This window comes from Grammomys surdaster, unplaced genomic scaffold, assembly GCF_004785775.1.
Source record: "Grammomys surdaster isolate TR1022 unplaced genomic scaffold, NIH_TR_1.0 126091, whole genome shotgun sequence".
Lineage (NCBI taxonomy): Eukaryota > Metazoa > Chordata > Mammalia > Rodentia > Muridae > Grammomys > Grammomys surdaster.
Window position 1 is genome coordinate 3,858,646 of NW_021620899.1, and position 24,024 is coordinate 3,882,669.

Consider the following 24,024-nt stretch of genomic DNA (forward strand, 5'->3'; position numbering starts at 1 on the left):
GTAATGTATTAATCACATTAAGGGAGAGATTAGAAAATGCTGTTGTGCGTGTGTGTGTATATTACGTGCTATAAGTAACATAAAAATAACGTGAATATATATGTTTGCATACATGTGTATCGATGTGAGATATGGGAAAGCAAATTACTGTCTTTGTCTTTAGTATAAACGTTAGTGCATTACTGCATTGTTTTCCAAGCATAGTTAATTCTTTGGAAAATATTAGGCATAGTACCAGACATTGGAGTTTTATAACAATAATTATTTTTTTGCTTCAAAATATGCTTAGAGTGATATTCTTTAACTTTTGTGGGGTTTTTTGTTGTCGGTATGTGTATTAATTTTTGTTACTATTGCTGCTTTACATGTGTATTTTCCAGGAATATTGAAAAATCCAACTCTTTTGATTTGCTGTACATTCCTGTTTCTTTTAGTCTCTCAGACAACTTTCCCCATCATTCTGTACATCTCCAATATAAATATATGTTAAATTTTCAGCCCATGGTATTCATTTTCTTAAAAGTAAATTGCCTTTTCTCACAAGAAATGTTAACTGTCTGAAAATTCTTAAGGTTTGAAATATATCAATTAGTATGCCATTTTTAAAAATTCAAGCTCTGACTTTTGTGGAAAGAGACATAGAAATGTAGATTTTTTTTTTTTAAAATATATGTTTAAGGGTGTGTGAGAGGTTTACAGTTAATGGTCAGAAACAGTTGTTCGTGAAAGAATTTCTTTAGAATTTCAAGGTAGTTTTCAAAATTAGAATATTTTTCACAATTTATTTTTTTATAGTTTATGTTTATAAAGAAATGTTGAACTATTGCTAAATGAATTGTAAGAATTGAAGGCTATGTTGAAAATACATACTCTCAATATCCCTAACTTTTAATGGTCTATCTTTAGAAAACTTTTAAGCTTATATTAGAACTAAGCTATAACATTCTCTACACTATCTAGAACTAGCAGTTGGTATTGTTAAAACAATGGGTTCCATGAAAAATATAGGGTACTGCAGGGTGCTCTTGCATACACTGTACTCACAACATATTTAGGAGGATAAGGCGAGATGATCTTGAGGTCAAGGCCGGCCTGGTCCATATAGCAAGATTCAGCCTCAAAGGACCAGAAATGCCATAACAGAAAACAAAATAATCCAGATGAAGGCTTTTGAACTCAGAACTGTTACAAATGAACTGTGTCACTATGGTCCTCAGTGTAACTCTCACTTGCTACTTTTATTAAAGTTGTGGAATTTGTAAGAAGAACCACGATCAGCATCTTCTTTTACTGTGTGACACCTGTAAGCTGCATTATCATCTCGGCTGCCTTGATCCTCCTCTTACAAGGATGCCGAGAAAGACGAAAAACAGTTATTGGTAAGTGAAACAGACAGGAAATAGATGGAATTAGTTTGCTTTTAGCCTTAGCAGTAGGACTGTGTTGTATCATTAATTCATAATAAAATATTTTTTTACATTTCTAATTGAATATTTATAAGTCTTTCTAACTTATATGAGTAAAGTAATTTTGTAGAAATGAATTAATTTTTTTTAAATCTTAGCAATGTATACTTTCTTACATAAGGCACAAGAGCTTTTTCAGGTGTGTTTATAGTTTTCATTTTATGATTTGGTATTTCTCAAATGCTTTATTTTATTTTATTTTTTTTGAGGGCAAATGAATTTTAAGTTTTATTAGCCCATTGTTTGAAAATCCAGAAATTTTGAAAACTTTTTTCTTTATTAAGAGAGATTCTCATTTTCCAGTCTTATGTTAAAGTTGTTATGTCACTGGGAATAACTTTTAACTTCCTAGCTTCCTGCCTCCTTCTGAGTGCTGGATTATAGGCCTGTGCCAACATGCTTAGTTTATGTAGTGTAAGGAGTCAAACCCTGGAATTTCTGTGTTTAGTAAATACACCAACTTAAAATCTCCGGCCCTGACAAACATTTGTAACTATTTTTTTCACTGACTTAGTCATGTTGAATCACTACAGATGTTTTCCTAAACTGTCTTTTCTTGTTGCTATGATGAAACATCCTGACAAGAACAACATAAGGTTGAGAGAGTTAATATTTGCTTACAGTTCACGGTACAGGTCCTCATGGCTAGGGCGTCAAGAAAGAAGAGAATTCTTATCTCCTAACTACAGAAAGGTCATGCAATAGAGATGAGTTTTCCTACATCAATAAATTTAATTCAGATAATCCTCCACAGGACTAGCCTTAGAATCTCCCAGGTGATTCTAGATTCTGTCAAGTTCACTGTTAACAATAAGTATCAGAGAGGTCTATAATGAATTTTATCCTAAAATTATTCCAAGGAAGAGACAGATAGACTGATTGACATATTATTTCAGTAAAGGGAATAGAGGCAATAAAAAAGACTATGAAATTAGTATGAATATTATTTTTATGCAAAATCATTGTTCTAGTTGTTTTAGAAAACAAAAGGACCTGAATCCTTGAATTGCAATCTATTAATAAGGTTATGGATTCAGGGGCTTGGAGAGATGGCTCAGTGGGTTAAAGTGCTTGTTGTGCCTTCTTGAGAACCTGTGTTTGGATCCCTATGACCAGAATGAGGAGCTGTGTGTGGCTTCTGATGAGTGTTATCCAAGCCCTTGGAAGCAAAAACAGGATCTTGGAAGTTCTCTGCTCATATCGTATAGCAGATCTATGAGTTCAAGTACAGTAGAGACCTGTCTCAGAAAATAAAGTGGTTCTTGTAAGTGCTCGGAGAGGGGAAAAGCATGAGCAGAAGATATTGGAAAAAATTTTTTTCATTAGCAACAAATAAAGTATAAAGTGATAGAGGAAGGCATAGGTCTGTGACCTTCACACACAAACACACACACACACACACACACACACACACACACATACACAATTTAGATATATACATATAAGGGAAAACGTGGTATTTGCCTTTATGAATTCTGTATTTTATTTTTTTTTCAGTACATCCCAGTCTTTTACTCTGCATTTTTCAGATGAATGGTTACTACTTTGATAAATTTCTGACTCTCTTCTTTTTGGAGTATATGACACTCTCTCTGAACTGTCATGGGGAGCACTTGTCATGTGCTGTCTTACCCAGAAATAACCTTTTGTAATTATTTGGAAAACATTTTTTAAAAGATGATTTGACAGTGGTGATAGACAAACTGTGTAGCAAATTAAAAAGGTTCTCTAGGTATTTCAACATAAAAGTGAATAATGTTTTGTATACTTGGTCACATGATATTTTATCATTTAGTGTTCAGACACTATTTAATATAATAGCTTTAAAAACAATTTTCTTTTGTTATTTGTAATTAGATAATTATATCACCATCTTCTTTTTTCCTTCAAAACTCTTCCCTTGATCTCTTTCAGATTCACACACTCTTTTATCATTAATTGTTCCATATATAAATGTTTATACATATATGTTCCTATATATAACTTGCTCAGTTTGTATAATGTTATTTATATGCATAATGTTTCTATAGTTGGCCATTTCTATTAGGTAACCAATTTGTGTATGTGGTCTTACCTGGAGAAAACTCTCTCTCCCAGTCTCAGAATGACTTAGTTGCCTGTAGTTCTTTGTGTAGGCCTCACTGCCATGAGTGGTAGGTCCTTTCCCACCCATGTTCCTATTCACTAGGGCATGTCTATTATCCTTATTCAGTTCATGTTTAATAAATCATTTTGAAAAGACCTCATGGATATAGGTTTTGATATCATTAGGAGACACAGTCTCAAAGCAGACTCTTGGGTACTTTGCCTTTTACAATTTTTCTACCCCATCTTCTTCAGTGTTTCCTGAGCCCTATGTGCTAGAAGACTTTTATAGAAGTATCCATTGAGACTGGGCTTCACAATTCTACATTTTATTTGTTTTTCTATATTGGTCTTTGTTTATTACAAAGAGTTTTCTTTGTTAGGTTCTACATTTATCTACTAGTATAAAGACAGATATTTAGAATGTAGTTAGGGATTTTGCTTGTATATGAAACTGTTGGTTTGTAGGTTCTGGCCTAAGATTAAGATCTATGACTTTGTTAGCACTGGGTAATTGGTTAGGTTTCTAGGAGGAGGCATGATTGTCATCCCTTTGAATAGAACTTAAGTCTATCATAGAGTTGTTGGTTATTGCCAGGTTATAAGTGCCACTACTATACCCTTAAGATTATTGTGCCATATTGGTCATTGTTATGGTTCATAGGCATCATAGGTGGTTAGGACTATTGCTTGCATCCCTCCTTTCGAAGCTTATATAGTACCTTCTGGCACTATGAAAAATATTCCTCTGGCTAGGTCCAGCTCAGAGGCCTCTAGGCTCTGTGTCTAAAGTGCGTGGTGTTTTCAGCAATAAAACTTTACCTTCCACCTCTGGGGAGCAACCAAGGGCAATGACAGTAACCTGTAGTGTTTGGAAGTCTCTTTCACAACCTGGGCCTACAGGTCAAAAGAGGGCTGTGCTGGGTTTTTGTTAAGTGGCATTTGGCTCTTTGAGGTAGCATTGTCAGTTAATAATTTTGATTTTGATTACTTCAGTTATTTTAAGATTTCTTTTTTGGTATAGGAGATTCAATCTATAGGACCCATCTGTGATAAAATGTATATATTAAGTAAATACATAGAGGATTAAGTAAGTTTCATTAATAAGTTTGTATATCGTAGCATTGCCATAGATTACTAAATGAATTCAGGCACATGGATTTGACATTTCCAAGGCAATCATCACTTTCCCTGAAAGTGCCCTTTGATTCCATTGAATTGGATATGCTGTGGCTTTTATACTAGGCTATTATGTAGATATCTGAAGGTGTTCAATATCTTGGTGAAAGAGTAAAAACTTTCCATTTGTATAAATATATATGACATGACTTGTGGCAGCTGCCTTGAATTTGGAACATGTTTTCTGAATTGTCAGTTACAAAAGCTTCTTGATATTTTGAGTATTTCAGTGTTTTGTGGTTTCATGGCATGGCGTTTTATTGCCTGAATGTTCTAGAACAAGTTTTTAGTGGGTTTGGGAATGACGACTCAAACAGTATGTTGTAATGATAAGTAGTAGCTACAAAAGTAAAAATAAAATGACAAATGTTTTAATTTGAAAACTTGATTCCACAGAAGTATATGTTTTTACATATAGGGATTTATATATTTGTAAAGTGACTATGGGGGGGGAGAATCTCAGTTGATACAGTGCTTACCATACAAGCATACTGACCTGAATTTGATATCCGTGAACCTTGTAAGCTAGACTTGATCATGGTGCATGCTTGTAATCTCAGTATTGGGAAGGTAGAAAGTGTAGACACACCCCCTCCCAAGCTTTTTATGTTTTGTTTGTTTTTTTTTGTTTTTTTAAATTTTATTTATCTTTTACACTCCCGATTTTATCCCTCTCCTGGTCCACCCTCTGACTGTTCCACATCCCATACCTCACACCCACCCCCCACCCCTTGTCTCCATGGGGATGTTTCCATCCCCCAACACGCACCACACCAAACTTCCCCACTCCCTGGGACCTCCAGTATCTAGAGGGTTAGGTGTATCTTCTCTGACTGAACCCAGACCAGGTAGTTCTCTGCTATATGTGTCAGGGCCTCATATCGGCTGGTGTATGCTGCCTGGTTGGTGGTCCAGTATCTGAGAGATCTTGGGGGTCCAGGTTGAGACTGCTGGTCCTCCTACAGGGTCACTCTCCTCCTCAGCTTCTTCCAGCTTTTCCCTAATTCAACCACAGGTGTCAGCAGCTTCTGTCCATTGGTTGAGTGTAAATATCTGCATCTGACTTTTTCAGCTGCTTGTTCAGTCTTTTGGAGGGCAGTCATGATAGGCCCCTTTTTGTGAGCACTCCATAGCCTCAGTAATAGTGTCAGGCCTTGGGACTTCACCTTGAACTGGATCCCACTTTGGGCCTGTCACTGAACCTCCTTTTCCTTAGGCTCTTCTCCATTTTTTTGTCCCTGCAGTCCTTTCAGACAGAAACAATTATGGGTCATAGTTAAGCCAATATGGAGAGATACTTGAAGCAGTCCCACTAAAATCGGGGATAAGACAAGGATGCCCACTCTTCTCGTATCTATTCAAAATCTTACTCAAAGTTCTAGTAGAACAATAAGACAACAAAAAGAGATGAAGGGGATACAAATTGGCAAAAAAGAAGTAAAGGTCTCACTATTTGCAGATATGATAGTATACATAAGTGACCCCAAAAATTCTACCTTTGAACTTCTCTAACTGATAAACAACTTCAATAAAGTGGCTGGATATAAAATTAAATCAGTAGCCTTCCTTTACACAAATGATAAACAAGCTGAGAAAGAAATTAGTGAAACAGCACCGTTCACAATAGCCACAAATAATACAGAATATCTTGGGGTAACTAAACGAAACAAGTGAAAGATCTGTATGAAAGTGTAGATCTTTAGGCTTTGCTAGTCAGTTAGTGTAGCCTAATTAATTAGCCACAAGCCAATAGGAGACCTGAGATGAACACTCAGGTAATATTGTGCCCTCTGTGTACAGAGAGAATTGTCCGCCTGTGTGCTCACACACACATACACAGGATTGGAATGCTTGATAAGCTTTGACATTTCATTGAGCTTATAAAAATGGTCAGTTTGTTATTAGTTTGTATAATTTAGGGACATAAAGCAGAAAAGGAAGATACTTTGAGTCAGAATTTGCTATTGTTTGTAGGCTTATTTAAGAGGCAGTGACATTTTTATTATGTTCAAAAAATAAAACAAGAACCTAGCATTTCACAGTTTTTCATAATTTAGTTTTCCTGGTAAATTCTCTTCAGAGTATTTTCACCATGTGAATTCTGCCATTGTTACTTACTGATGTTTTTGTTTAGCAGTTTAGTTTATTATTGATTGTATTTTGGTGCTAATTTGTTAATCTAAATAACACCTTTAGTTGTACTAGCAACATACCTGGACGGAATTTTAAGTAATGTGTTAGAAAGTAAGGTATCGTTTTTCTCACTAGTCAGTTCATTTTCATGTTAAATTTTTTTTAACATTATACTTACATAGGAATTTAAAAGTAAATATACATTTTACGTATTAACTTACATTGTATCAGTTAATATAACTGCATCAGCAAAACAAATGGTACTTTGTATTTATGCTGTGGAACTCAGGATTAAAAAACCTCATGATTTTTTTTCATTAATTTATTCATTTATTCACTTTATATCCAGATCACAGCTCCTCCCTCCCCTCTTCCAAGTCTTAGTCTCCCACCCTCTTTTTCTTCCCCCTCCCCTTCTCCTCAAAAAGGGGGAATCTTCAACTTGGGTACCAACTGCCCTGACACATCAAGTTGCAGCATCAAGTCCATCCTCTCCCACTGAGGCCAGACAAGGCAGCCCAGCTAGCAGAAGGGGATCCAAAAGCTGGCAGCAGAGTCCACGTCAGACAGGGCCCCTGCTCCAGTTGTTAAGCAACCCACATGAAGACCAAGCTATACATGTGCTGTGTATGTGTAGGGGCCTAAGTCCAGACCATGCATGCTGCTTTGATTGGTGGTTCAGTCTTCGTGAGTCCCCTTGGCCCCATGATAGTTGGTTCTGTAAGTGTTCTTATGTTGTCCTTGATTCCTCCAGCTCCCTCAATCCTATCCCCCACTATTTCACAGGATACAGTGAAATATATCCCTGAGCTCCGCCTAATATTTGGCTGCAGGTCTCAGCATCTGTTCCCATTAGCTGATGGATGCAGCCGTTCAGATGATAATTATGCTAGGCTCCTGTCTTCAAGCATACCAGAGTATCAATATTGTCAGGAATTTGCTGTCTCCCATGGGGTGGCTGTCAGTCATTGGTTGACCATTCCTTCAATCTCTGCTCCATTAAAGATCTCAGATTAAACAGTAGAAATAAGCTTAATCTAAGTCTATAGTATTAATATATCAAAAATAAACATTTTGAATGAATTAAGTGATAAATGTTTAGAGATGTTTGAATTTTAAGTTACGTTTGAAGGTACAAATATCAGCACATAAAGTAAATATCATAAAAATAATTTAGTTTACTACAAATCAGAGTTTTGGAAAACTATTTATTAATCCTTCTTTTAAATTATATTTTATTAAGGTTTTACTTGGTCTGCCGAGTAAAATAACTATTTTCCCCAACACTCCACAGATCTTTTCTAGAGTTTTCTCCAGATGGTATATTCAGCACACTGAGTCATTAAATACAATGAAAAGGTATAGTAAAGGTGTAAAAGAATGAATGTCCTTAAAATACTTTTCAATATATGTCACCTTAAAAAGAAAGTCATCATTTCCAAAGTAAAGATACCCTCTTAGTCATTGATCTATGACTTATGTTGGTTCACAACAGCACTGCTACATATGTTCTTGTAATATATGTATACACAGACTTGCTTTTTTAATATAATCATGGTAGTCATTCTTGCAGGAGTAGACATGTTTCTGTTTGTGATTACCACACGACCTATGTATATTTGAGTGTGCATTTATGTGTGAATACTCTTTATCTTTATAGGAACTATACTAAAAATCAGAAGATAAGAGATCTATAACCTTAATTTTTCATAAAAATTTATTCAGGCAGTGCTCAGAGTGTGACCAGGCAGGGAGCAGTGACATGGAAGCAGAGATGGCCATGGAAACCTTGCCAGATGGAACCAAACGATCAAGGAGACAGATTAAGGAGCCAGTGAAGTTTGTTCCTCAGGATGTGCCACCAGAACCCAAGAAGATTCCAATAAGAAACACGGTATTTATTCTTCATTTATTGGTGACATTCCAATGTAAAAACTTTAAGCAAATAAAATGGTTTATAGCATAAACATGCACTCAGATGTCAATCAAGTATCCATATTGCTCTTGGATATTTCTATGAATTCAGTTGTCTATATTATGTAGCGTATTATATTTACCTGAGAATCTCATTTGTAGGTTCAGGAAAAAGCCTAATAGTGATCACCATTGCTCCACTGAAACATGACATTACTGAAGCCATACACTCCTCTGCCTCCCTCAGCAAGCTCACCTGTCGAGATTACCTTTCATCTCAGTTTTATACATATCTGTCCTTAATCTTTCCCTTTGTATTTCAAACCTGTGTATTCCTGAGCAGTGTTTAGTTTGTCAAGTTTGAATCTGTGTGTGAATTGAGAAGCCAAACTTTTTTTCTTCTGTGACCTAATTTTTTTTAACCAGTGTTAGCATACTTAACATTTACTGATTTTTTTTTTGCTTTTATGTTTTTATTTTTTATTGGATATTTTATTTATTTACATTTCAAATGTTATCCTATTTCCTTCCACAAACCCCCTATACCATGCCTCCTCCCTCTGCTTCTATGAGGGTGCTCTCCCACCCACCCACTCCTACCTCACCTCCCAGCATTCTCCTACACTGGGGCATCAAGCCTTCACAGGACCAAGGGTCTCCCTTCCCATTGATGCCAAATAAGTCTTTCCTCTGCTACATATACAGCTGGAGACGTGTTTCCTCTTTGATTGGTGGCTTAGTCCCTGGGAGCTATTAGTAAAATTCTTACTAATTTGATTAATGCATAGAGACCATATAGCTGTAATTCATTTGATTTGACTATTCTTGTGGGAAGAATAGATCATGCTTTGTTTTTTGTTTTTTTTCTCTTAGTCCTTCCTTGGGTTTCTTTTAATGTCTTTGTTTTAGCTATTCTGTACATGCCCCCTGTAGTATGGTAAGGAACATTCAGAGAGTGTAGTATAAATTTGCTGAGTTGCAGACTATTTGTATTTCACTAGATTTCATCTCTGGGTCTAATAAGATGGAAAGAAAAGAAAGAACAACCATGGATTGTTCTCTGACCCCTATGCATGGGCTCTGGTACATTTATGTCCAATGGCATTAAGAGCGCTGGATGGTATATTGTTTTGAAATGAAAGATTGAAGCTAAGGGAATGTTATGATTATTCTGTATACATTATGAATATATATTTTCCTTAATATTTGAGAGAATAGTATGTCCAATATGAAAAAAAATTTCACACTTTCATCAACAGTGACAGGAAAATTAAAAATTGGTAAAAATACAACTGTTACATTAAAAGATGGAAAAATCTCAGGCTACACTGAAATCCAATATAAAGTCCAGCAAGGTATTGTAGTGCACATTTGCATTACCAGATGTGGGAGGCTGAGACAGGAAGAGTAAGTGTGAGGGTAGCCCATGTTATGTAGAAAAGCCTTAGGGCGGGTGGGGCCGGGTGTGCTTTAACTAGTAATGGTTACAAATACAACTGTTTGGTTTTCCTAAGAGAACAACTCACAGATATGCCTCATCGATTACATTAGCATATAAAGTATAAGTGAATGAAATAATCTAAGTGACTGTTTTGAAGACTTTTCAAGTAATAGCCAGGCATAGAGATGCAAGGCCTTTATTATTCCCAGCATTTGGGAGACGAGTTAGGAGGATCTCTAAGTTACATATCCATCTTAAAAGGGTCTACCTTTAAAAAACTTTGTTTCAAAAAGCCTATCATGGTGGGGCACATTCCTTTGGAAGGCAGGCAGAGGCAGGCAGATCTCTGAGTTTGAGGCCAGAGTGGTCTACAGAGTGAGTTCCAACGAAAGTATGTCTTGAGAAACCAGGAAAAAAAAAAAGACTTCAAGTATAATAAAATAAAAGTTGTTATGTGTTTTTAAAAATGGAAAATTTCAGACAACTGTAACTTTAAAATAGGAAAGGCGCTTAAAATGAAATATAGTAACAAGACAAATGACAGCACTAAACCAAAATATTTATCTCCCTTAAGGATAAAGTTTTTATTTTTTGAAACAAATGTGTCTTGTCACAAGGAAAAAAAAAGTTAGCTTTACTAAAAAGTCATAACTGCAGGTCAGCTTTTATAGGTCTGTAGAGGAAATGTAAATTGTTGATATAAATAGAAAACATACCCTAAACTCTTATTTAAAATAGTTGTAGTTGAGCCAACCATTGGACTGAGCACTGGGTCCCCGATGAAAGAGCTAGAGAACATACTGAAGGAGCTTAAGAGGTTTGCAACCCATAGGAAGAACAACAATATCAACCAACCAGACCCCCACAGCTCCCAGGGACTAACCCATCAACCAAAGAGTACACATGGAGGGACACATGGCTCCAGCTGCATATGTAGCAGAGGATGGCCTTGTTGGGCATCAGTGGGAGGAGAGGCCCTTGGTCCTGTGAAGTCTGGATTTCCCAGTGTAGGGGAATGCCAGGGCAGGGAGGTGAGAGTGAGAGGGTGGGTAGGGGGAGCACTCTCATAGATGCAGGGGTGATGGAATGTGATGAGGGTCTCAGGGGGGTGGGAAAAGGGATAACATTTGAAATGTAAATAAAGGAAATATCCAAGAAAAAAGAAAAAAGTAGTTGCAGTTGTAAGTGATCCCCATGCACTCTAGGAATATCAAACCAGAAATGCTTTCTAAAAGAAATTCTTTATATTTTGACCTCAGTATTTTCAATGAGTTTGAAGATTGGCAGAAATTTTTTTTTTTTTTTTTTTTTTTTTTGGTTTGGTTTTTTTCGAGACAGGGTTTCTCTGTGTAGCCCTGGCTGTCCTGGAACTCACTCTGTAGACCAGGCTAGTCTCGAACTCTCGATCTCAGAAATACACCTGCCTCTGTCTCCCAAGTGCGGGGATTAAAGGCGTGTGCCACCACCACCTGGCTGACAGAAATTTTATATGCTCTTTTCCTTGTAATGTAAATACGGTAGACTAAAACTTAATAAACAAATGTCTAAAATAGTTAGCATTGAGGAGAACTCAAATATAGTACACATTTTTTCATACATGTGTTTGGAAAGCATTCAAACATGAACAGGAGGTATGCGAAGCATGAGAGTACTACTGTCTATTCTGGCACAAATACAAACACAGGTGGGAAACTCATGAGAGAAACAAGTCTATACAGCCTGAGTTTCTCAATTTCTCATATCCTCTTTTGAAGTCTATGTAAACATTCAGTTGAAATAAAAATGGATTTTTTCTTAAAATATTTGGTCATTGTGTGAGAGATTTAGCGAGTCATTTCTCTTCTTTTTTTGTTCATGGTTTGTTTGTTGTTTTCTTTTAGGCAAGATCTCTCTGTGTAGCTTTGGTTGTCCTGTACTTCATTACATAGAACAGGCTGGCCTAAAACCCACAGAGATTTACATGTTTATGTCTCCCAAGTGCTTGGATTACAGGTGTATGCCACCATCACACCTGACCTGAGCTCTTTCTCCTTTGATACTATATTCTAATACCAAAATGTTATTTTCCCCAGCATCCTCTGAGTAGTATTAATTTGCATAAACATTTAGTTCACAGTAAACATTAATGTGATGGTTTCAATGAGAACAGCCCCCCATGGGCTCATATGTTTAAATATTTGTTCTCCAGTTGGTCAGACTATTTGGGAAAGATTAGGAGGTGTGGCCTTTTTGGTGGAGTTGTGTCATAGGGCGTGGGGAGGGCAGATTTTGAAGATTTAAAATACCTTGGCTTTTATGTTATTTTTGTCTTCAAGCTATACATTTTGTATTTCGTTTTGCCCATTTGCTGTTTTTTACTGTAGACCTGCATATGAGTAATTATTGATAACCATGTGACACATCAATACTTGTCAGTCCTGAAATCTCTTCTGCCAAAGAAATTAGTTCATCACTCTTCAATTTAACCAGGCAGTTTCTAAGGACAAGGATGGAAGGCACTCTCAGTGGTCCTCTCTCCCTCCTATTAGACATGCTAGAGTCAGGGATATCAGCTATGGAGAACTGCACGCAGGAAGCAGAACCAGCCCAAGAGAGAGATGTATCTTGTAGGCAGCCAACTTAGAGCCATTTGAGCCTTCTAACATTGGACAAAGAACTACGCTATTCGGATTTTGCTCTTTTTGGTTTCAGTTTTTCTTTGGGCCAATCCTTCCTCACTATGGCTTTGTAACTCCCATATGGAATGACAGAGCATATTCTGTACCATTGTATATTGGAAATTTGTTTTTTGATTTTTATAGAAAGTTACAGTTAACATAATGCCTTGAACTTTGGGAGAGACTTTGGACTTTTAAACAGTGTTGAGGCTCAGGAAGTGTCAGGAGCCGTTTGCTGCTTTTCTGAAGCAGAGGAAAAAAAAGAGAGAAGACTGTCTGCCAGGCAGAGTCAAGGCAGGACAGGGCCTGTTGGCAGATTTCCTGGTCTGCTGAAGCATGGAGCAATAAGAGAAGCTGCACCTGAGGCTCAAGGCTAGAGGCTGACAGTTCTATTGACCTTGGTGGAAGGAACAGAGAGGTTTCTCGGATGAGAACAAATGTCTTCTGTACATTTTACCAAAATTGTTTCTGTTAGCTTGTGGCTTTGCTTCCCACAGTACTTTAGTATAAGAAGGCTATGAGAAATACACTTGCTGCTGGCATGGTATTAACCAAGCAGATCTCCCATACCTGTATGTTGCATCTCCTTTCTATCTTTCCTATAATCATCCTCACTGCCCCTTCAGAAGACTGTTTGACTTCCCTACCAGCCGGACCAGTACAAGGAAGACTATGGAGACTTTCAAAGTTGGACTGAGTGCATTTTATGATATAGCCATGAGACTATGTGGGTCCAAGAATGGAATGTAGTGGTTATGAATAAGATGTTCCCCACAAGTCTTGGGCATTTCAGTAATCTGTTTCTTGTCAGTGGATGTTTGAGAAGGATTAGGAGGTATGGTATGGTAGATGAGGTATGTCACTTGGGCAGGCTAGAGGTTCCTGTTATCCACAGTGAAATAGTGTTAAATTAAGAGAATATTTGAATGATAACTTTGAAGAAGCTGATATTAAAAAAGAAAAGAAGGAGACTGGAGAGTTGGCTAAGTGGTCAGGAGTGCTAATTGTTCTTGCAGAGGACCTTGGTTTAGTTTCCACCACCTATATGTTTGCTTCAAACTCAATCCCATGGCTCTTGAGCCTGTCCTTTTATTCTGTTATGCTGGCTTTCCAAGCAGAAGTACTGGTAATGATTCTAGATACTTCTTCATGCTTAGACTATATACGCTTGTTGCAGCTTATTCACTACCACATGTTCAGGAAATGAGTGATTCTGTGGCACATGAGGAGTAGCTAGATATGTGGATATCAAGAACGTTGTCTTTTTTTTTTTTAAGGAGCTTTGTTGAACACTAGAGAAATTGTCAGTTAATATCTTACCATGAATATCAAGCCAGTGCCTTGATTGTGGATATCTCAGCCTGAAAGGCAGTAGTGAGTAGATTAAAATAAAGGGGGTGAAAGCAAGTCTGAAAAACTTCAGGAAGTAAGTGCTTGCTTTATCACAGGAGTGTCTGTCCCCTAGAAAGTGGCTTTCAGATTCCCTGACCTTCTACTCTTTCTCTTTCTTTCTGAGGATGATGATATTCTTATTCATACTTCCAAGCTGTGCATATTGCGTAAGACATTAAGTGATTAAAGAAATTGCTGATGGTTTCATATACATCATACACGTGCACACACACACACGCGCGCACACACAGACACACACACACACACACACACACACACACACACACACACAGTGTCTTGAAGGTTTACTGTGTGCCTAGAAGACATCTTTATTGTACGTTAAAGTAGTGAATCTAGGTTATTTAGCTCTTTTGCCTTTCTGAAGATCCAGATGGATTTTTATCACCGTTTCATGTAGTAACTAGTGAAGTTTCTTATTCCTCATTCTTTTAAAATAATTAATTGAAAGGATAAATGAATAAAAAAACTTAATAATTATGGTATCTTGCCATGGATGATATATTTATTTTAGGCCTGTTGCTGTCCTCTTCTCTTTAGTTATAGAATCTGCACAAAGGAATTCCCTTCATTAGACACTTTGATAAGGAAAGCCTGATTTATTTCAGTTCAATTAAGAAATTTTTCCCCTCAAAGCTGAGAGACACTTGGTAGGAATGAAAATTAATTTGTTCAACTACTATGCAAACCAGTGTCAGAGCCGCTGAACAAGCTAAAATGCTCATGCGATCAGCTCTCTTGCCTACAGTACTTTCTGTTGTTCTAAGATCGGCTGGGTATGTGTTGGTGGAAGGATACTGAAGGCCACAATACAGCAAATTAACTCATTATGTTTTGAGGATTTATATTCATCCAGTTGATTTTTAAAATTCTTTTTAACTTTTAAACTTCAGGGAACAGACTTTCAAGGTTGCTTGTACCTGAATTTCTCTAGATTGTAATCCTAGTTAACTTTAAATGAGTATTTGAGAGAAAGTACTTTTAATTTAGAATGTACAATGAAATTTGTTATAACCTTTTGTTACTAAATTTATCCCCAAATTAACAATCATTATGTCTGCTCTAAAGACTTTTACCTATATAAATTTGATTGTTATATTTTTAAGAAACTTGTCCATTTAAGTCATATAAATATTATTTTAAAATATAAATAATATTTTCATTAACAAATAGTCACTGTAATCCTAATGATATTCTGCTATCCTCATAGATGACTGCCTAGCCCAATTGACAACACAGAGGCTTCCTCTATCAGCGAGTGGATGGAAGCAGACATAGAGATCCACAGCCAACTGTTAGGATCTCAGAGAACCCTGCAGAATGGGGAGACAGAGGCTTCTAGGAGCCAGAGCTCATAGGAGCTCACATAGAATGAACCAACAAACACAGACCGTGCATGGGCCTGAACCAGGTCCTCTCTATATATGCTATAGTGGTTTAGGTTTTTCTTTTTTCTTTTCTTTTTTTTTTAAGAATTATTTATTTACTTTTTTTATATATGTGAGTGCACTGTCACTGTCTTCAGACATACCAGAAGAGAGCATCAGATCCCATTACAGATGGTTGTGAGCCACCATGTGGTTGCTGGGAATTGAACTCAGGACCTCTGGAAGAGCAGTCAGTGCTCTTAACTGCTGAGCCATGTCTCCAGCCGAGGTTGGGGTTTTTATAGGACTCCTAAGAGTGAGAATAGGGGTTGTCTCTGACTGACTCTTTTGCCTGTTCTTGGGATCCTTTCTCTCGTAATCGGTTGCCTTGCTCAGCCTTCATATGAGGGTTTGTACATAGCCTTATTGCATCTTATTATGCCGTGTTTGATATTCCTGAGAAACCTGCTGTTGTCTGAAGGGAAGGAAAAGCAGTGGATCTGGGTGAGGTTGAAGTGTGTGGTTGGGGATTGCAATGGGAGAATTGGAGGGAGGGGAAATTGCAGTTATAATGTAGTGTATGACAGAGAATAAATAAAAAAGAAAAGAATTTTGTTTATATGTCAAAAAAAAAGAAAAAAAAGAAAAAAAATGTCCCTTTTAATTTCTGTGACAGGGTTTCCCAGAGCCCAGGCTGGGCTCAAACTTACTATATAGGAAAGGATTTGAACTTTTTGAGAATCTTGCTTTTAACTTTCAAGTGCTGGGATAACAGATGTGTACCACTGCTTATTGCTCAAAAGATAGTGGGATTTTGGGAATGAAACCTAACAATAAGGTGAACCGTAAGGTCTCATGGAATAGCCCACTTTGTTTATATTTACTCAGAGCGTCAGACAGTCTGTACTCCAAACCCTCAAGTCCCATGCTTTAGCAGTGATTTCCTTTTTTCTCTCTTGGCATCTCTCAAACTGGTGCAACTATTTGTTGTATATGCTCTTCAATTTCTTTTTCAAATACTTGAGGTTTTTATCAGAAGTCTTTTACTTGCTTGTTTTGAGTTACTCAAAAAAAATATATTTTATATCATTTAAGTCTGTTGTGAAAGGTGTTATTTCCTTATATAGTAGGGCTACTGATTTTTTTTTTTTTGCATTAATCTTGTATTCAGCTGCCTACTTTGATGAAAGTGTTTATCAGTTTTAGGAGTTCCCAGCTGTCACTTTTACAGTCACTTATGTATACTATCATATCGTCTGTAAATAATGATACTTTGACGTTTTTTTCTTTTCAACAAGTTGTATCTCCTTAGTCTCCTTTCGTTGTCTTACTGGTCTACTACTTCAAGTACTCTATTGAATAGATAGATTGAATTGATATCTATCTCTCAATATCAATGGTCTGCATTCACCAATAAAATGAAACAGACTAACTGAATGGGTATGAAAACAGAATCCATCTTTCTGGTGCATCAATACACACGACCTCGAGGTAAAGTGTTGAATGTGATATACCAAGATATAACAAAATAAACCTGAATAACAATCTGTTATAGCTATTTAATATCTAACCAAATAGACTTCAAGTCAAAATTAAGCAAAAGATATGGGGAAGAACACTTCATACTCATTAAAGGAAAACATCCATGAAGATGACATTTCAGTTCTTAACATGCTTGCCCCAAACACAAGGGTATCCATGTTTTGAAAAGAAACATTACTACAGCTTAAATCACATATTGACCCTTATATCCTGATAGTAGGAGTCTTCAATACCCTATTCTCACCAATAGACAGATCATCTAGACAAAAACTTGACAAAGAAAGTAACATTTTATAAACCAGTCGGACCTAGTGCTAATTACAGAATATTTCACCCAGACATAAAAGAATATACCTTCTGCTCTATTTATATTCCTAAGCTGATGACTTGCAGTATGCAATTTTAAATTATCAGTGAAACATTATTGCCGGTATTCTCTATTTTCATGTGAGTTAATAGAGTCAAACCTAGTATGGTATTACTAGTTGAGAAAATGAATAACGAAGTTCTAGAAATGACACTGTCAGTGATAACAAAATATTCTCAAAGAACTCTTTCTGTCCTTAGTACCATTACAATTAAATGTTTTTAAATACTTACTTAGTGAATGAATAAACACTACTTTATATGTTTAAATGACCTCTGTTAATGGACAGTAGGGTAAAATGGATCTTTTTAATGTTCAGATAATAAAGAAGGTAACAATAATCGGAATTCTCTTATAATAGGACATGCTACCTTTTTCTTTGCCACTGATGCCTTGCAAAATGACCACCAGTGTTGCTTGAAGAGTTTTGTGCATAGGACAGAGAATCAATTAAATGAATCGATAAGGACTGGGAATAGCTTATTGGTCAAGCCTTGCCTAGAATGTTGAAGGTCCTAGATTCATTCTAAACACCTTAAAAATAATTACAAATAGTATATAAATAAATAAAATAGTCTGATTTTCCCAAATTGTCTATGAAATAAGCACAATTAAATCTAAATACAGTTGACTTTAGTATGTTCCTTCCCATATTGTCTGCATTTCTAAGCCAGTATTCATCTTTCTTCTCTCAACTTGTCTTAGTTAGGGTTTTTATTTTTAGTGATAAGACACTGTGACCAAAGCCAGGATAGGAAGGAAAGGGTTTATTTCACCTTACTGTTCTACATCACAGTCAATCACTGAGGGAAGTCAAAACAGCAACTTGGAGGCAGGAGCTAATGCAGAGAGAGGCCTTGGGGAAATGTTGCTCACTGGCTTGCTTCTCATGGCTTCATCAGACTGTTTTATGTAGCAGGCTGACCAAATGCTAAGGCTTGGCACTTCCCTCAATTAGCTGGACCCTCCACATCAGTCATCAATAAACACAGTGCACCACAGTCTTGTCCATATATGGTAGGGGAAATTTTTTATATTTTAAGGTTTTTTTTTTCCAAATGCCTGGTTTGTGTTCAGTCAGTATAAAAGTAGTAGCACACAGTTACTCAGCCAAGTTAAACTACTCAGCTAATCATTCTGATGGCACCTATGTAGCTACGTTCACATGCTTTTCTTTATATTCCTTCCTTTTCAATGTTGGACTTACAGGTTTCATTCTTACTGAAATGGTGCAAAATCTATTTGTTTCTAAAAATTGTTTAACAGTTTTTTTATATCAATTTTTAAATGGATACATAGTTTAAAAGATCTGTATAACATGAGTGTTTATTTTCATATTTCATCCTAATTGTTCTCAGAAGTAGTTATTGTTATAGTTTCTAGTTTGATAGACTCAAGTGTTGAGGCTGGGTTTCAGCCTCTTGTTCCTGCATGTATTTTATGGATGAGGATGTAGAACTACCATGAAGACAGCCTGGCCTTGCTTCCTGCTGAGAGCTGTATAATATCTACATTTTCTCTGAATTGTTTTTGTGTGGAGAGAATCTTCTTCCTTTTAGGCAAAGAAATTACTTTTGAAGCAAATAAATGAGAGTCTTTATGTCTCTTTTGAAGTTACTTTAAGGATGATATTTACTTTTGGGTATATTCTCTAATAACTTTAATGTAGTTTGAAAGCTTTCCGATTTTCTTTTTCATTTCTTTATACTGCATGCATCTGGTGACTTTTCATCTTTTACACAAGTGCCAAGGGCTTTCTGAGACCCGGTCTTTCCTCAGCTTGCATTCACACATGCATCGGCTTTACTTTCTTTGAAGTCCTGTAATTTTTATTTCCCATGACTCATAAATTTTGGGATTTTTTTTAAAGATGTATTTGTTAACACAGGAAATACAGTAGTCACAGTGCATTTTCACAGTCTTCACTGAACCCTACTGTCTTGTAGAGAATACTGCTTCTTTTAGGGCATTATTTTGGGGAAGGAATTAACAAATTTAATGTCTTTCCTTCATACATATTAATTTATTAAGGCAAGGGGCAAGCTATAGTTTTCATTTGTCTTATTAATATTTAAAAGTTTATTTAAGCCAGGATACAAATGAATGGGTCTTATCGCTCCATTTTATATGTGTGTCATTGTTATAATTGCTACCCCTCCAGTGGTAGTCTTTAATTGGGAGGTAAGGACATAGCCTACCTAGTTTACATGTACAAGTTACTCACAGTGATGTTAAGATTGCAGTGTTGAGACGGAAAAATGCTTATTGATGAATATTTTTGGATGTAAGCTTAGGAAAATAGCTTGTTAAAATGATTGTAATAAAAATTAAATTCATGATAATTGGGACCATTCAAATTTTTCTGATGTGTGGCTTACCACATTTTCCAAGTAAATATACTGTGGACAGACAGAGCCAAGTGCTCCAAGTGGTTAAGACAATTGTTCATAACTAGATAAATTACAGTTACCTGCCTAAATGATCTAGTTGTAGTTTATTTTATCAAAACAAAATTTCTGAAACTTTGGATGGAATAAACATTGTGTCATAATGACTTATACTCCCCATCTGCAGACCACTGCTGTGGAGACTGGATGGAACTCAAGGGATTTAGTCTAACAGCTGAGATTTAAAGAACATTTATTTCAAAGTTAGGTACCAAATAATTCCCAACAGAACTTTTTTTGACAATTATTCTTTATTGGTTATTTTATTTACATTTCAAGTGTTATCTGTCTTCCCCATTTCCCCTCCACAATCCCCCTCTCCCATCCCTTTTGCCCCTGGTTTTGTGAGTGAGCTCCCCCAGCCATCTACCTACCCAAGTCTCACCTTCCTAGTGTTTCTCTATGCTGAGGCATCAAGTCTCCACAGGATCAATGGCCTCCCTTCCCATTAGTGTCAGAGATGGCAGTCCTCTGATAGATATGCAGCTGGAGCCATGGGTCCCTCCACCTGTTCTCTTTGGTGGGTGGTTTTGTCCCTGGGAACTCTGGGGAGTCTATTGTTCTTCCTTTGGGGTTGCAAACTCTTTCAGCTTCTTCAATCCTTCCCCTAACTCCTCCATTGTGGTCAGAACATTTTTTAATATAAATGCATTAGTGTTATTGTCAATCCTAAGTTTCCTTGTCTTGAATGACTTTAATTGAATTTGGTTAGTTTTGGGAAATCACACACAGAATGTGACATTTGTGTATTTTTGGTACTAAGTAGGAAGGGACTAGATAATATGCAGAACCAACAATTACAACATTGATACATTTATAGGATGTCAGTTTCAAGGTTTTACTTGTAGAAGCAATTTGTGGTAAGACCTGAAAAATTACTCTGAGTAAATCATTTCATGTAAGTATGAAATGCTGAAAAAAGTTTTGAAATATTAGTTCTTTCTTATTAAATACATGTGTATTTATATAAAAAGGGTAGTATATTAAATGACATAATTGTAACAACTTGCAATGGAGCAATGCAACATTAATTAGAAACACCAATTTTCCAACATTAAGTATAAAGCTTAAAAAAGAAAATTTATATTTATCATTATAAACCTTAAGAATTTTTATGGGTTTTCTTTCCAGAGAACCAGAGGACGAAAGCGAACATTTGTTCCTGAGGAAGAGAAACATGAGGTTTGAATCAGTTAAATTCTTCACGTAGTCTGAACTTAGGGAAACTCTTGCTTTGTGTTATTTCCATTCCATCCTTCCTGTTCAGCTTTGTTTTGTTTACTTCTTTTTTGTATGGCAGGAAAGAGTTCCTAGGGAACGAAGGCAGAGACAGTCTGTGTTGCAGAAGAAGCCCAAGGCTGAAGACTTAAGAACTGAATGTTCAACTTGCAAAGGAACTGGAGATAATGAGAATCTCGTCAGGTAAATTGAATGCAGAGAACTTGTCCTTAAGGGGTCAAATCCAAATGCCCATCATTTTATTTTTTAATGACAGATACAGTAAAAACAACTACAGAAGAAATCCTTTATAAAATGCTATTTAGTGAGAATGCTACTTCAGAAATAAATATTCTCCACTTATTAATGTCCTAGACATGCTTACACTCCAGATTGAGATACAAATAACAATGAATATGGATCTTAAGCAGGAGAATTCATTTTATCTTGAGCATAAATTGATAATGTAAAGAAATTTATGTAAAGAAGCTGCAGAAATATTTGTTCTGAGTACCTTGCACTAAGACGATTATGTTTTAGACTACAGTTTTTAAAGACTCTTTACATATCCTAAAAGTTGAAATTTATTCACATTGGTGATTGTAGAGTATGATTGGCAACAGCTTTCTTAGCATTTCCTCATTGCTTTCCACAATGAATGTGTTAAATGCTTCTCTGTTATGAAATAAAGAAAGGTGAAAAGATGGCCTAGATAGACTTTATTTTTTGTTTGGTTTCCTTCTTTGTTTGTTTTGTTTTGTACTTTTAAATTTTTTTAAGTCAAACATGATACCTTCCAGGACCCTCAGCTGATGCTGCTCAGTGGCTGCTCTTCAAGCTTCAAAGACTTCTCGTTTTAGCCATTTGTATCTGTGGCTAAAAGAAGAAACTACTCAAAGTGCTGGGGGTGGGCACAGATGGAAAGCCAAAGATGCTCATTCCAAAGAGTTTTTAGTTTTTTCAGAGGCAGTGACACAAAGGTTCACTCACTGTGGAAGGGAGCATTTTCTGAGTTATTTCAGAAAAGATGTTTAAAAATCTGTAGTCAATTAACTGGAGACAAAGAAAGTATAAACATTTTAAAAGGAATAAAGATGATAAAACACATATTTGTATTGTATGATTTAAAACATTTATTATTAAAACGGTGTCATGTATTTCACTCACTAAGAATATAACTTCTGTTTGTGTTACTTCATAAAAGGCATTGAGTTATAAAGTTATTGGAGTTTTTTTATTTGAAAAGATGAGGAGAAAATAAAAATTTTAGTGAAGAAGTAAAAGGATAGGAACTGCTCTATACATTGTTTTTTCAGAAGTTAAATTTCTTTCAAGTTTAAGAAATACACATGAATGATTATTGTCTTCCAATTATGATTTTTTGAAGACTGTCAATAGTGAGATCAAAAACATAAGTATGACACAGTTGTATAGATAAAACTATGAACTTTTTTTTTTTTTTTTTTTTTTTAGTGATAGTCTCATATAGTTATCAAAACTCAAATTCCCTTGGGCCTAGACATAAGGTTGAGGAGCTTGATGAATTTGGAATTATCCAAGACTTAATGTTGATGACCCTCCTTTAACTATTTGAATCTGTGTAGAGTATATCTTCTTTTTGGAGATAGTACATTGATTCTGGATCATTTACTATAGGATCTATAGATTTTTACTGGGTTGTATTATTTTTTTGGATATACTTGACATTAGAAATGAATACAGCTTTTATTTCAAGTAGATTTTTTTTAGGGCATTTTCAAACCATCATATTTTAGCTGTCTTTCAAAAAATAGGTTTCATCTTTTTTCTAGACTTGTTAAAAATTTTTTTGAGAGTGTTACCTTTCTCATCTATTTCATGGCTTTCTATTAGAAAACGTATTCCTACTCACATTATTGGAACAAGCAGCATCTAGAATTTTGTCAGTTTTTGGAAAGTAACAATATTTGTTACTCTAGAATTAATATATAAAGCTAGCTTCTTTCTCTGGTTTGCCTTATTAAGAGATAAGAGCATAAACCATCTGTAAAACTTTTAAAGGAATTGATACAGATACAATTGAATGTTTTCATTAATATTTTGAAGGTCAAGGTGAATATGAGGTAATATCACAAGTGTTTTTTAGTTGTAATGTTATCATTCCTTTAAAAAATATGTTCAGTTTAGACACCTCTGTTCTTAGATTTAAGATTTTTATATAGAATTTTGTTTGTTTAGTAAAATTAATTTTATACTTAATATTTGTCAGTTTGTCTGGCATCTCATTTAGTTTGGAATTGCCACCATTATTATTTGAAAAATCCTTTCTCCATGGTAGATTTTTATGGTTGTATTGTATCTTTATCATGCATACATAGTATTTTATCTCTGATTTTAATATACTTAATTTATTATTTACACAGATATTAATTTAACTAATTAATTAACTAATTAGTGATCTTAGGGATTGAACTCGTGATTTCTTGATGGTCTCTTAAATATGGCTTTTTTTCCTTGTAAAGATTTATTTTAAGGGCAGGGAGATATCTAAGTCAGCAGAGTACCTGCCATACTAACAAAATGAAACTAAGTTACATACCTAGTACTCAGAAAGAAGCTGGGTGTGTAAAATTTGAGTATAATCCCTTTGCTGTGGAGGAAGAGACAAGAAAATCTTGAGGCTCACTGAACTGGTACTATGGCATTATCAGGGAACCTCTGATTTCAGTGAGAAACCTTGCCTCAAGTAAATGCCACTATGTATTTTCTGAAATGTTTAACTTACTTTCACCAAATGAGAGTAATAGGATTATTATTAT

General features: G+C 35.7%; 1 protein-coding gene across 9 annotated transcripts in view; it reads left to right on the forward strand.

Moving 5' to 3' along the window:
- The window catches only part of Phf14 (PHD finger protein 14), a 161,611-nt gene that overhangs the window by 63,158 nt on the left and 74,429 nt on the right, over nucleotides 1-24,024 (forward strand). For 8 of the 9 annotated variants that reach the window (XM_028755934.1, XM_028755935.1, XM_028755942.1 and 5 more), the window contains 4 exons: nucleotides 1,248-1,379; nucleotides 8,589-8,757; nucleotides 21,140-21,190; nucleotides 21,309-21,430. In XM_028755934.1, the coding sequence (XP_028611767.1) occupies nucleotides 1,248-1,379; nucleotides 8,589-8,757; nucleotides 21,140-21,190; nucleotides 21,309-21,430 (474 nt within the window). Of the gene's footprint in view, nucleotides 1-1,247; nucleotides 1,380-8,588; nucleotides 8,758-21,139; nucleotides 21,191-21,308; nucleotides 21,431-22,026; nucleotides 22,334-24,024 lie in introns of those variants that run through there. The other variant, XM_028755938.1, reaches the window with a different exon arrangement.